The 15977-nt window shown below is 32.5% G+C and overlaps 1 protein-coding gene across 1 annotated transcript in view; it reads left to right on the top strand.

The window, feature by feature from the left end:
- Nucleotides 1-2390: 2390 nt before the first annotated feature.
- Nucleotides 2391-15977, top strand: part of LOC110116738 (agamous-like MADS-box protein AGL9 homolog) — a 53322-nt gene continuing 39735 nt past the window's right edge. Inside the window, exons 1-2 of the mRNA XM_020850437.2 lie at nucleotides 2391-2643; nucleotides 11043-11121. Coding sequence (XP_020706096.1) covers nucleotides 2459-2643; nucleotides 11043-11121 — 264 coding nt within the window. The 5' untranslated portion in view covers nucleotides 2391-2458. The remainder of the gene's footprint in view (nucleotides 2644-11042; nucleotides 11122-15977) is intronic.

Consider the following 15977-nt stretch of genomic DNA (forward strand, 5'->3'; position numbering starts at 1 on the left):
GTCCGACGATAGTCCTAAGATAGTTGGTAGTCGAGGAGTCTGGAGGCAAGAGAGATCTATCTCTCTCTTTCATCTCTTATTTGCTTCTCCCTTGATCCTCCCCTTCAATGAAGAATGATGGATCTATTTATAGTTTTCTGATAGTAGCATGACCAATAAATAAGAAAGAGATGAAGGATAAATCGGGAGCCATTTGAATAGACGTCTGTTGTCGATCCTTTTCATCATGGGCCGTATACTAGGCAATTACAAGCCTTAATGATGTCAGAATTCAACAATCTTGGCCTTGTTGGATTCATCTTGTTGAGCCGCTCGATTCGACTATAACCATGTCACTCTTTGAAAAGTTCCAAATTATGATTTGAACCTTTTAAAGGTGCTTTGGGTCTTCGATATAGACACATTTGGGCTCAAATTGAGTGAAATTTTTGTGTCGTTGGATTCATATTTTCAAGACATTCAGTTCGACTGTAAGTTTGCTGAAATCATAGTTCGGACGATCACAAATTTAATTTTTGAAATTTTCAACTTATTTTTTCCTTGATATTCGTGCTGTATCAAGATAATTTTTTGTAGATATATCAATGATATTTTTGATATATATTTATAACAACTTATGGATAATCCATCATAAATTGCAAAAGAGATAATATGTTGCAAAACTCAATTTTGGATTTTTGGTCATAACTCTATCATTGCTTTTTATGACTCAAAATTTTTAGTGACATATTGTGATGGCTTTCTTGTTGGAAATGAATTTACAAAGGATCATCCTTTGAAATGAACGATGAATTTTTCGTCAGTAAATATTAATTGATTGAAAAACTCGCCACAAAATATAATAAGTACTTTATCATAAATTCATTTTTGATTGAAACTTGATCATATCTTATAAATGATTTTCTATCTTCAAAAATACTAAAAAAATCAGCAAAATATTCGTATTCCATATAAACTGTATCGAATTACATATATAACTCTCGTCAAATTTCTATCGATTATTTATAGCTAGCAACATTTAAAAAATGCAAGCCATTGTAGGTTATTAACTTACACCTACTACATAAAATGCTCACATTAGAGGAGAGAACATTGGCAGTATGATCTATAAAATTAAATCTTTTTTTTTTTTTTTTGAAAAAGTTAGATTTTTTATGAACTTTTTGAGAAAAACCAACTGCAAAAATAGTTTTGATTTTTAAAAAATTATCCATGATTGAGATTTGGTAGATATTTTATGGATGGGACAACTAATCCTTTCTATTAGTTGTATAGCCAAAAACTAACTTGTAGTAATGGTGGATTAATCGCCCGAAGGTTCGAAAAGACAATTTACTAGAACATTCAACTAAAAAACCATAACTATACCAAATTTCTACAAATCTGAAGATTTGATGCTGTCTACTAGATCATCCGGAAGATAACGATGGGGTCATAAATGTCTGTAGCGGCCAAGATTATCAATCCTTGCCCATCCACCATTGGACACATTTCCATCAATTTGATCGTCCATCGTCAGAACTCCCTCTGTTTAAGTTTTGTGAAATTATGAAAAGTAGGTGCTCGAATCATAATTAATCGATAGGAACATTAGCCAGAATTGAATCATAATTAATCCATAGGAACATTAGCCAGAATCATTTAAAAGAGGAGCAAATACAAATTTTTTGAATCTGATCACACTCCTTAAAAGTTCGAATACCTGAATCAAATTCTCATATTCATCAGTACAAAATTTAGAATTATGCATTCAGTACTAAATTAAATTTAAAGTATGATTAATTAAATAATGTTATATTATGATTCACTAGGCCATGAATAAAATTCTCATTCAATCTTCATAAATTTTTTATTGAATGAGGATATTTTTTTAAAATTTAAACAGGACATTTTTTAAATTTAATTAAACATTAATTAACTTTAATTGAATCATAATATAGCCTTAGTGTAGTGTTCATATTTTAAGTTTAATTTAGTATATATAATTGAATACGAAATTCTTATTTCGTATTCATGAATACTTGAATTTTTTTTCCATTATTCGAACTTTAACGAGAACGGTATTCCAACTGCTCCTCTTTATAATTAATTCTTGCTTTCGCTACTGTTGTTTAAATATAAATTCGAGAGGCTCCTTTTTATAATTTCGCCTTTAAGGTTTCCCTCCTCTGTCTCTCTCTCTTCGCGGACCAGACTCTCTGGAATTCACAGCTCTTTCACCACCCCACAAGGCGACGACAGGCCCAAAAGGTGGAAAAGCAAAGAGAAATGGGGAACCCTCTTAGGGTAATGAGAAGGGAGGGCCCCCACAGTGTTCATATATCGCTTTCTCACCCTATAAATAGTAAAGCAGGAACCACTTGCCTTCTTCCAGCCAGAAGTTACTCAGCATTTTTGCTTCTTTTTCTCTTTTCCTCTTCCATCGATCATCGGTTTATACAAGAAGAGCTAGGGGAAGATGGGAAGAGGGAGAGTGGAGTTGAAGCGGATCGAGAACAAGATCAACCGGCAAGTAACCTTCGCAAAGCGCCGGAACGGTCTCTTAAAGAAGGCCTATGAGCTCTCGGTCCTCTGCGAAGCTGAGGTCGCCCTCATCATCTTCTCCAACCGCGGGAAGCTTTATGAGTTTTGCAGCAGCTCTAGGTATACGATTTATATGTCTTTTGCTTTTAATATGACTTCCCGTTAAATTGCTAGATTTCCATTTCCGTGAAAGACTGAAGGAAAGGAGTAGATCTGCTGAGAAAAAGAACCCGATGGCATTTGGAACTGGGTTCTACTTTAGGCTCTCCTAATTTCTTGCTTGTTTTTTAACTCTTTTGCCCCTTTGTTTTATGGTTATTCAACTGTGTGATTTTAGCTTTGGTCGTGCCTTGAAGTTTAGAGTATAGGGTTGCGGATTTGTGTAACAAAAGTAAAAAGTCTGTTTTGCTTTGGGTGCACGTCAACAATACTAGGTTTTTTTTTTTTGGAAGAAACAACAATACTAGGTGAAAGCCATGTTTCTTTCTGATCTCTACTGCTTTAGGTTTTAGACCGGCGTCTTTGACAGTCTGGGGTTCCTTTATATTTTTCTCGAAAATTTAGTTGTTTATTTCTAAGCTAGAAATGGAGTCCATTTTTCTTCCTTTCTTTTCATTTTCCTTTTACTCCTTTACACCTTAATTCGATTAACATAGAGAATACAAAACACAATACTCAAAAGCCTGAAGATCTGCTTTGCCAAACTTTCTTCAAAAGTAGCTTAAATTATATCGGACTAAGATTATCCATTTTTCTATAGTTAAGTCTCTTATGGTTTTGGTTTTCTGAATTTCTATAGCATTTTTTACATAAGCAATTAATTTATTATATTTTGTAGTTTTTTTTTTTTCGTCAGTCCAACCATATTGGCTTTGCCAAGATGCAGTGTTTTGTTTCGGCGCGCGTTGATTGGATTTCGTGTGCTGCTTGATTGAAGGACGAAGTGATTGGTTGGTGTCGGAAAAGCATACCGATGAGAAATCTATGCATGGTTTCTCTTATGTTTCACAGCTTTAGGAGTCACATCCAGTTAATGTGATTCCTAGTATTATGGTTTGTCCTTTTCTCCACCATAAATAAGGTCCAGCTTTTGTTCGCTTGCTGTGGAAAACCAACCGAAGCACTTGCCCTTCAGTCTGTAGAGCGCTTCACGGTATTTTAGATGATATTTTAAGGAAGGGTCGAATCCACATTAATGACCACGCCAACCTAAAAGTGAAGTTGATTATCTCTTTTTTCATAATCAGTTTAAGTTAATTCGACTTTAATAAATATAAATAAAATAAATCTCCTTATAGGGTTAGTTGATTTGTTGTCCTTTTTGTTTTAATTGTGCGAAGGCCATCAAATATTTCAAATATAAGTATTAGCCGAAGAGAATAGAACGACCGCAAAAGTTACATTTAATGCTATTAAATAAATGGAGAGAATAACAATTATATGTTTCAACCTCAATTTTGCTTTTGACCATTTGGGAGAATAAATTAATCTATTCACTAAAAAATATAAAATCCACAAGATTTATTTTAATGCAAATACACTTTTAGGTCTTCCCAAATCACTAGTACATCTGCTCTCAACAAAAGATAAACCTAAAGAATATATAAAATTAAGATTACATTACCCCCAAATGGCGAAAATCTCTTGCAACAAATCTTGAGAGTGTTATATTTCTTTCGAAATAAACAAATCATCAATGCAAGAAATAACTTCATGCATGCCTACAGAGAAACTACGTAGATATATGCCATATTTAGAAAATTATAATCAAGTGGTTTACCACAAGGCATGCTCTCTGCGAAAGATTTTTTTGTTAAAAATGAGTAAAAATCCTTTTTTTTGTTATTAGATGAGTCTTATAACAAAATACGAGGTTCTGATAAAACCCTTGTCAAAATTTGAATTGCGATATAATTTATGTTGATGGAATTTTTGACATACATTTATAAAAGTTTATGGATAATCCATCATAAATTGCAAAAGAGATATCTGTTTGCGAAAAACAATTTTGGATTTTTGGTCATAACCCTATGATTGCTTTTATGACTCAAAAATTATAGGTACATATTACAATGGCATTCTCGTTAGAAATTAATTGACAAAGGATCATCCTTTGAAACGAACTATGAGTTTTTTTAGGGGTTTTTACATACATAACACTTTAAACTTCTCTATTTACTTATCTAACACCCAAACTTCTATATTTACTGTTTAACCACCTAAAACACTACTAGATTATCTAAATTACCATTATGCCGGAATCGTCCCGATCGAGCAACTCCACGACGCCGATGAGGAGGAAGAATTTTTTGACGGCGATCTTGGCGAAAGTGGCTTGCACCTCTTTGAGTCGGTGGTTGAGGTAGCACTTGGACTAGAGGTTCATGGTGGCCGGCGAGCCGAAAAAGCCGCAGTTGTTGGCACAGAGGAGGTGGCCCTCATGATATCGTTGCTCCTCCGCCATCGGATTAGTAGTTTTTCTGCAACAGGTATTTCCGATTTTGTCTCCTGGATGTTCTGTTCCACGATTTGCATGATATTTTGATTTTCATGTTAAATTTATACAAGGGATTACAATAAATTAGTCATGAAAGAACAGGAAAGTTGAGATCTACAGTTGAGGCGAAAAAAGCTTGGAGCGACTCTGTCCAAAGATAAGGAAGGTGGAGTCGTGCGGAAAGAGCTGCTCGAGCGAATACGGTGTGGAGAAGACTACCGGTGTGGGCAGCTTGAGCACCTAATTTTTGAATCGGACGTCGGATGGGATGTTCGCCTGGAGAAGACAAGCGTGGAGATGACGACTGGTGCTGGCGACGTGGAGTTGCTCGATCGGGACGATTCCGGTGTAGTGGTAATTTAGATAATCTAGTAGTATTTTAGGTGGTTAAACAGTAAATAGAGAAGTTTGGGTGTTAGATAAGTAAATAGAGAAGTTTAAAGTGTTATGTATGTAAAAATCCCGTTTTTTTATCAAGAAATATTAATTGATAGAAAAACTCACCACAAAATATAACAATTACTTCATCATAAATTCATTTTTGATTGAAACTATATCATATCTTATAATTGATTATCCTTCTTTAAAACCACTAAAAAAGCTAGCAAAATGTTTGTATTCCATATAAACTATATCAAATTACATATAAAACTTTAATCAAACTTCTATTGATTATTTTTAGCCACATTTACAAATGTAAGCCATTAATATAGGCTATTAACTTAACACCAACTGCAAAAAATGGTCACATTAGAGGATAGAAAGTTGGCAGTCTTCTACAAAATTAAACAATCTTTTTTTTTTAATTATAGATTTTTGAAGAACTTTTTGAGAAAAATCATCTACAAAAATAATTTTGATGATCAAAACTTTTCAATGAATGAGTTTTGATAGATGTTTTATGGATGGGACCACTAATACTTTCTATTAGTCGTATAGCCGAAAACTAACTTGTATTAATAGCAGATTAATCGCCCAAAGGGTCAAAAAGAGAATTTACTAGAAGATTCAACTAACAAACCATCACTATACACTAAAACATTTTCCACTAAGTGATTGATTTAATAGTGGAAAATCTATCAATGACTTGATATTATTTTCTAATAGTATATTTTCTAATAATTCAATCATATACATAGTATCCTTCAAATGTAGTAAAACATATATTTTAATTAATGAAGCTGAATAGTAGCATCCACCTATTTAAGAATAACATAATCAAATATAAAAAAATAAAATAAACTTAAAAAAAAAATAGAGTTATTATAATTTAGCACAGGTTTGTTTTTCATTTACTTTTGTCCTCACTCACTCCTTTCCTCACTCCCTTCTACTCTTCCAATATTTTTCTCACCATCAACTTCTTCGTCTATCCCATCATACTATATTATTACATAGAGATATCATCATATGCTTGCATGTAGACATTCATATAAGACTATAAATTCATTGCAATAGTAACTACTAATTGCTATCATTTTTTTGCTCACCCTCTATATAATCAGGAAAAGTGATATAGGAGGACGCAACATCATAAGTTTTTCCTTAAGATCCTTATTCATGATCTCTCCTCTTTGTTTTTCCTTCATGGTCATGCATCCACATCCATAAACTAATTTTTGAGATTTTCTACTTAAATATCCCTTTTCGAATAAATCTGCTTCATATGCCTCTCATTTTATATACTCGTCATACTAAAGAATATTATGTATGTAATTTTTAAAATATTACAAGATTAGCAGTCATATTTTAAATAAATCATACTTATTTAAATTGTTTTTGAATATGTTGCCTACCAACTTGGTTTGCCTGCTTATGATGGGTTCATTAGAATCTTTATTTAAACTCTCTTCTATTATCTATTTTATTAATTTATTTAAAAAATTACTTAAAACACTAATAAAAATTATTGCTCGTCTTTTTTTTCATATAATGTGTGAAATATAGCAATAAGTATATTGAGAGATGCCTATTTCTCCCAAATAAAAAATACAAGTTTATTTGCTCTTCTCTATCTTTTTCACATTCTTTAGACTCCCCACAATATGCATAACCTCACCAGCACACCCTCCCCAATGCACTAAAACCTTTCTCCAAATTTTTTTGATATTAGTAATTAAACAGACAAGCTTGCATACTAAGTTTCATCACTCAAAATTCCTCAAGATCTATTGGTGATGTTAATAGGAAAGCTATTAAAAGCACTTTTACAATGCAAAATAATTTTTTTAATCTTCAAATCATAATTATTTTTGAAAAAATAAGTTAAATCCAAATCTTAAATGTTCAAAATTATATATATTTTTTTTACAAAATTACATTTTATAAACTCCTTAAGATATATTATTACCTAATGCAAAGGAGCATCAAATTAATTCATTAGGATATATTTAATTTTCTTTGTTAGTCTTTAAAGTGAATCTAACATGTAGAATTGAATTTGATAAAAAAAGAAATCAATGAAGATAATCATACCTAATTTTGTAAAAATAATCACATTAAATTCTTATGTGTTACTATTATTTTAAATAAATGATATGTGCTTACGTGTAGTAGGTATACACTCCATTAGTTTTATTTAGCAAGGTATTTGTTCTTAAAGGATAATTAGAGAGGAAAAGAGATAGATAGAAACCCCAAAATAATAAAATGGTGCAAGTATTAGCATGGATATATATAGGAAATATGGTTATATGTAGATGGTTTTCTTAAAGGGATAGCAAAAATGGTTAATCCAAATAGAGTGGCAAGAGTAAATGTTGGAGGGGGAAAATTTTTGACTACAAAATAAGGCTGTGGTGCGGTTGAAAAAATGATGGTGACAGTGATTGGTAGAGTCGGGATCATGGTGGTGTAGTAGAGGCCATGATAATTATGTAATGGTAGTTTCATAAGATTAATCTTTTTAATTTTCTAACAATGCTTGAAAAGAAAAATTATATTCAATAGATTTTCCCTTACGTTCATCTCTTACTAAATATGACATCTTAAGAAAGAATATAATCTTTAAGTTTATATTTGACAATTATAAAATAATTAAATGAGATTATTTGCATTAAAAATAAACATAAAAGGCTTAGCAATATTATTTAATTTAAGTCTTATATAGAGGAAGAGAGGCCAACCAAGATTGATTTGAATGAGATTGGGTTATCTAATACTTTTTAATTACCTAACTTTTTGAAATTATGTGAAATATTTTATTTAATTACTAAATAATTCATCCAAATTGATGAGACTTATTCATGATCTTGTAACTAACCCATACAAAACTTATCACATTTGCTTAGTCAGAAATTATAACATAGCCTAAGAAGTTAAGATTAGCTTGCCATGATTATGATATAAAAGTGCATTAGAATAATGAATTTTACCATAAAGATCAAGTATCATCTCCCTTTAAAAAATAATATCATTTTTCATATGTATAACAATTATGTTAATAGTAGCAATCTCCTCTTTAAGAAACTTAATTTCTATGATAGAGAATAAGTGGTGGACCTTTAATTATAATGATTTGAGAGGGATGTTTTTATGGTGTATAGAGGTTTTAATGGAGCTATTGGATAAGGTTTTTGGTGAAAAAAAAAACATTAGGAAGAGATTAGTTTTCAATAGTGATCGAGAGCCCCAACTAAGTCTAGGCTAATTATGATTTTGGTTGAGATCAATGAGCTTATATCAATGATTTATATATCTTTGGACGAGATGAAGGCTCAGTTATCATATTAGGGTAGGTGGAAAAAAATGTACATGTCATTGTTAATGGTTTTTTATGTGTTTATAGGTGGTGGATACATAAGGGGACAAATTCTAGACTATTTCGAGTTAATAAGGTAAGGGAATGAGTGTTAGAACTCCATAAGATAAGAGAGGATATAAATAAAGTTAACTAAATAAATAAATGTGATTAAACTTTTATAATATTGTAATATTTATCTAATCTGAAAAAAAAAAAGAAAGGGGTGGAGGAGAGCAACAAAGCCTACCCTAAGAACATAACCATTAAGCCAATAAAAAAGGTTTTCAAAATAACTTAAATCATCATAATATGATATTATATATCATTCATAAGCTTATTTATAATATTTGGATATATTTAATACATTAAAACTATAATAAGAAAAAGAAGGATTAATTAAGATAGATGCATCTTATGCTGAAATTATTCAAATGATTTTATTTATTCAAAGATTTTAAAAGACGCATCATAATTTTTTTGTGCATGCATCTTGATTAACTCTTTAATGTTCATTCATGTGTCTTTACTCTTGGACTTCTATTAATGCAACTTGACTTCCAAATATCCACTAATACATCTGGACTCTTAAACATCCATTCATGCATCTTGATTTAACTCTTGAACTTCTCATAATAGAATAGTAATTTGGACTTAAGCTAGCTTGAATATTCATCTTCTACTATCATCTGAAGTATAAATAATCTAAAGCCAATTAGCTTTTATTTAATGACTACTTTAAGCTTGCATTACTAACTTTTCCATGATAAAATAACATATTTTTTTTTATGAAACTTCACCATTGATAACTTCAGATGATAGTAGAAGATGAATAACATTACTTCATTACTTTTCATTTCATAAAAACATTTTTGGATGACTTGGGCTTTAAAATATGCAGAAAAAGTTTCTACTAAATTTGGCTGCTTTCATGCTTACAATGTTTTCGCTGTTTAATAATTCTATACTTAACTAATGTTCTTTCCTACTAATTATTATGTTTTATAGTTTTTATTATTCTATTTTGAAGTCAAGTTACTCTTCTAAAAACTGTTCTACATCCAGGTTTAGGAGAATGGAAAACAATGAGATAAGCATAGTTTTTTGTAAAATAAAATAAAAAATGATAAAAGGGCTTGCCCTACCAACATTTTTGTCGAGATTGAATAGGTGCGTGTTGGTGAATGCAAAAATAGCCTACGCTTTCAGAGTAGATTCAAGAAATATGTTGCTGAGTTACTAACAAAGAAATAAGTTGTGAATGCATATTGACAACCCTAGCATGCTGGACGTTTTCATTATTATGCTAATTGCTAATGGTTATGATTAATTCTGCAGTCACAAATACATCTATAATTAATTCAATATTTCGCATAAACTTAATGCTAAAGGGCCAAAAAATATTTATTATCAAGTTAGTAACGCATAAGCTGATTGTATGGCAGTTGATAAGGTGCATTTTTGAAATGAAAAAATAATTGGGTGATAGAATTCTAACCTATTTTAAACTAAATGGATTTTGAAATATTTTAATTTTGTTTGAGATGAATGTAATGTAAAAATTAATTTATTATTCTTACGGACACCATTTTTAGATGAATGTAATATAAAACTTAAATAATTATTCATACACATCATTTTAAAGTAAATTCAAGATTTGTAACATTAATCCTGATTAAGTTCTATTCAGTATGCATGCTTAAAATAATATATGTCGCCAATGCAAAATGTTGAGCTTTTAGAATTTTTTTTTGGGTAAAGCCTTCAGAAATTTGTAGGAGAATGGAAAACAATGAGCTTTTAGAAATGATTCTTAACTTAGGAATTAGGTATTTTCCCTTAAGCAACCTATTCCAGCGTGAAATAACTGATTTTGCTCATAATATCTTACATTTTGGTGAATTATCTAATTTCGACACAGCTCATATTGGTCTGTTGGTTGAGAGCTTAGGCTTCCAACTAAAAGGATTTGGGTTCAAGTCTGCGTATGCGTTGTGTGTATGAATTTGTCTTAAATGACCTAAATGTCTCAAAAAAAAAGTATCTAATTTTGTACTACCAAGCTGTAATGGATACGAGATAGGAAAAGTCTGATAATAATTTACGAATTTAGAAAAGTTCCACATCAACTTTCATAAAAGTGGCATACGTGGCAACAATTTCGTACTACCAACTTGCTGCGTTACTTTTGGAAACATCATTTTTTTTTATATTTATATTTTGATGTTTCCTCTAGCTTTCTGCAATTTAACTTGCTGCGTTACTTTTCATGTATTCCACCAGTATGCTGAAGACATTAGAACGGTACCAAAAGTGCAGCTATGGGGCTCCAGAAGCAAATGTTATATCAAGGGAAACACAGGTAAATAGATTGTATTATTTTTATTGACATAGCTCAAAAATATATTTCATTAATATACAAAGTATCATCACGTTCTTTTAAACCATTTAAACTTGCATTCTTTAAAGCTCCAGCCAAACATGATTTATATTATTTCTTTTGTTCATATTTGGTTTTAACAAATATTAAGGAAATGAAATGATATTCCATGTTATCAGCTGTATTTACGAAGTTGCAGCATGTCTATTTTTAGGGGCACTTAGGTCAATAAAGATAAACTCATATATTACATACTTATAAAAAAAAATTAATATAATATATATATATATATATATATATTACATAATTAAGACTTGAATTTAAAACTTTTTAGTTGATAATCAAAACTCCCGACTAACAAACCAAAAATAATTGTATTACAACATGTTTTAAGAGTCTATTAGAAGCATTTATTTTTCATATCACAATTATATTTCTATTTAAATAGTATTTTCTTACTAATGTTTATAATAAAAATTTACTTTCTACTATCAATTATATTAATATTTATAGTAATTATAAAAAAATTGCTATATATATAATTGCTTCTTCCCATAACAACTTTAACAATCATTTTTTTAAAAAATTATAATGGTAATGAAACCCCAAGACGTTCAAGCCCATTATTATTCTGATTCTCTAAGGCTGATCATTCGAAATGAGACAATTATTTTTTCCGTTTTCATCCTTTTATTCCTAATTTCACTCACGTTTCGTTCTAGTGGGTTAACAATAAATACAAGTTTTTTGTTTGGATGTGTTTTGTTATAATCTAAATTATTCAACACTGTAACGCATTCCCAGTCCGGAAAAAATATCTGCTTGATATATCATAACAACAAAATTATCTTGATCGGGCACGAATCTCGAGGCAAAAATAAAGCTGGAAACTTCAAAAATTAAATCCGAGATCATTTGAACTCTGATTTTAGCAAACTTATAATCAAACTGAGCGTCTCGGAAATACGAACCCAACGACACCAAATTTGACTCAATCCGAGCCCAAATGAGTCCAAATCAAGGACCTGAGGTGCTGTTGAAAAGTTCGTACCACAATTTGTGTTACCAAACGGTCTCCAAACTTGACGACCTTATAGTAGAATCGAGCGGCTCGAGGAGACGAATCCAACGAGCCCAAGATCGCCAAATTTAGAAGTCATTAAGACCTTCAAATATCTGATAAACGATCCACGGTTGAAGGATTCAATATCGGTCGTTCATCCGAATCACTCCATATTTTCCCCTGATCTCTCATCTATGTACGGAACATGCCACTCCAGAAAATCTATAAATAGACCCCTCATTTCTATTGAGAGGGGACCGAAGCAAGAAGAGAAGAATGAAGAAGAGAAGGAAGAGAAGAAATAAGCTCCTCCTCGACCACCACCGGATTTTCGCTGAACTACCACTTGAGGCCCTCACCTACACCGGACCACCGCCTAACACCATTGCTCTGTCGGACCACCACTTGAGGCCCTCACATTCGTCGAACCACCGCCTGATGCCGTTGCTATGCCTGACCACCTCTTTAGGCCCTCACCACTTCTGGACCACTGCCTGACTGTGTTGCTTCGCTGGACCACCACTTGAGGCCCTCACCTCCACCGGACCACCGCCTGACGCCGTTGCTCAGCCGGACCACCACTTGAGGCTCTCACCTCGGTCGAACCACCGCCTGACGTCGTTGCTCAGTTGGACCACCACTTGAGGCCCTCACCTCCATCGGACCACCGCTTAACGCCGTTGCTCCACCGGACCACCACTTGAGGCCCTCACCTCTGTCGGACCACCGCCTGACGTCGTTTCTCCACCAGGTCTCCTGCCGACTATGATCCTTTCGACCTGTGTCGCCTACTATAGTCCCTCTGACCTCTATCACCAGACAACAATCTTTTTGACCTCGGGCTACTACTAACTACGATCTTTCGAACCTCTGTCTCCTGTCTACTATGATCCTTTTGACCTCCATCACCAGACAACAATCTTTTCGACTTCTATCCTATTGACTATGGTCGTGCCGACCAAACAATCACATCTATGTTGATTATTGTAACTCCCACCATGTAATGCGCTCAATATGATGTACATTTGTGACATCAAGCTAAGGCCTTCTCCTAAGGGCCTTATTTGTTATTGACTCCAAATAATAATAGATTCATTCAAATTGGGCCAGGCTCCATGGTTTTCCCCCTTTTTCAGTGTTTTCCACGTAAAAACTCTGGTGTCTCTTGCGAACGCCACACCCTCTCTCTTATCTAATTGAGTGCTGGATCTTCGTACAATGTTAAGACGTTAAACTATATATTTCTCTACTGTCGTGAATACTCCAGGACGCAACACTGCTAATAAATACAATATATATTTTTAAACGTACTCTAAATCCACTAAAAAGTATGGCATGATATGAAGGTTGAAATATAAAATGATAGTATTTGTACGGTAGAAATAGTGTAATTTTTATTCATTATATTTATTGATTAATTACTATTAAAAACTATCTTATCAATGATTTTGTTGGAAAATTAAATCATGCAACAAACATAAATACGAAAGAAAAATGTTGTGAATAGAACAAACTTTAGGATTGAACGTGAAAATTTTTTAAGCCAAGAAAAAATCATGGATTCACACCACATCATGAAATTCACTATAAAATTTTTGAGAGAAATAGTATAGATCTCTCTTCTCTCTCATTCTTTCCTTGTCTCTCTTCATTTTTGCACTGTTCTTATATAAGAACAAACAAAAAAATCGTAAGAACCACCAAGTTACCCAACCCTTGATGAAAAATAAGAAAGAGACATGTTAAAACACCAGCTTGCAATGCCGTGATGCTAAGTTTGGAGTGTCACGATGCTAAACTCTCTTACTCTTATCTGCAAGACAGAGTTACAGTGCCGGGGTTTGAAGTACTGCAGTGCTCCCTTGCAGCACCTGAAAGTCGAGGCCTAGATCACCGTAGCGCTTCACTATCTATCATCCTCCAACTAGACAATAAAGAACCTCAATGCTCTAGTACACAAAACTATAGTGCTGTACAATTATACCGAAAAGATTTTTCTGGTGCAAAACACCCAAAATCATGCTTAGATATGAGGCCCATGGCAACATTGCAACCCGATTGATCGACATAATATAATTCCACCCAAAACTAAAGATCTCATGCTAGAAAACTACTTGCGATCATTCCTTCTCAAGATTTGTAGCATTAATCATAGTCTAAGATGCATGGACACAGACATAGCGACATGGACACGACATGACACGGACATGGAACGTGACTATTTTTGAAAATATAAGACACACATATGACGCATACACGACAATACAATTTTAATATGACTTGTAGATTAAGATATTATATAAATATAAATAGTTATTTTTCTTTGAATAATTAATCTAGTTCGTTACTTGATTGTGGAAATAAAAAAGCCAATAAACTATACTCCAGTTGAACATATCTCTCTCACTCTCCCTCCTCTGTCTTTAAATCGAGAAACTGCCTGCTTAGTTGGCCTTGTCTCTTTGCAGAATTGATGAAGTGTAAAAAAATGAATTGGGTAGATGAATGAGATGAGGGAATGGGGATATGCTGGTATTCAATCGAACAATAGCTCAATTGAACCATCCTTTACCTTTGACAGAGCATACACAAAAGTTGGAACGCTTTGATGCCTGGTGCCTGCAAAAATGAAGAAAATGAATGAGTCATATTCTTGGAAGTGGAAATGAAGAGAAGAACAATAGAACTATTTCAATGGGAATGTTTTAAACCTCAAATTGAGACATCGCCTGCTCGGTTGGATTTTTCTCATTGCAAAATTGATGAAGTGTTGAAAATGAACGAATCAAGAAGATAAAGAAGATGAGGGAATGAGGATAAACTAGGCTTTAATCAAATAGTAGCTCACTCATCAGTTCGCCGCTTAAAGGAAGAAGATGATGAAGACATGATCATGAAAATGAAAATCCTAGAGCATACAAGCGCCACTAAGATGTGAATACTTTGATATAGACATTTTAAATAAATTTAATTATTAAAAGAATATTAAAATATAAAAAATTTATAGTTTAAATAAATTTAATTATTAAATATGAGGACACGCATGTCTTTTTTAATTTAATATTATTTTAATCTGACACGATCTATTATTTCTGATACATATCGTAGCTGTGTCGGGTGCATGTCTATGTCAGACATGTGTTCAATATTCCATTCCCTCTTATGGAGTGTCAGTGCATCATAGATCATAGTACTTGTGATGTGGCTCACCCTTGCTCTCATCCTTCATAAAGACTAGTTAAAATTATATGTAGCTTCAGTTTATCAACTATAACCATATTTGTTAGCATGCCTATAAGATTCTCATTCGTCTGAATCTTCTCCAAAGATAATTGACCTTTTTCTAGAAGAATTCTGAAGAAATAATATTGAAGCTTGATGTGCTTTTTCCTCGAATGGAATGCATCAAGCTTGATGTATAACACTCATTCTATCACTAGGCAACTTCTCATTCATTTCCCCTTAGTCAAGTTTTGGCAAGAAACTTTATAACCATATAATCTCATTGTTATCCTTAATGATAGCAATGTACTCAATTTCTGTTACTAAATGCATAATAATCTTCTATGACTTAAAAGTTCAATTGACTTCAATCCTTCCCACAGTGAAGATATAACCAATTGTGCTTCTTCTACAATCAAGATCTACAGCAAGATCAAAACATACTCCTTTAGATCAATCCCTACATTTCTAAAATAAAAAGCTTTGTCAACTAATCCTCTCAAGTACTTGAGAAACTTCTTAAAAGCCTCCCAATGAAGTTTTCATCAAAGCC

The sequence above is a fragment of the Dendrobium catenatum genome, unplaced genomic scaffold, assembly GCF_001605985.2.
Source record: "Dendrobium catenatum unplaced genomic scaffold, ASM160598v2 fragScaff_scaffold_610, whole genome shotgun sequence".
In the NCBI taxonomy this organism is placed as follows: Eukaryota; Viridiplantae; Streptophyta; class Magnoliopsida; order Asparagales; family Orchidaceae; genus Dendrobium; species Dendrobium catenatum.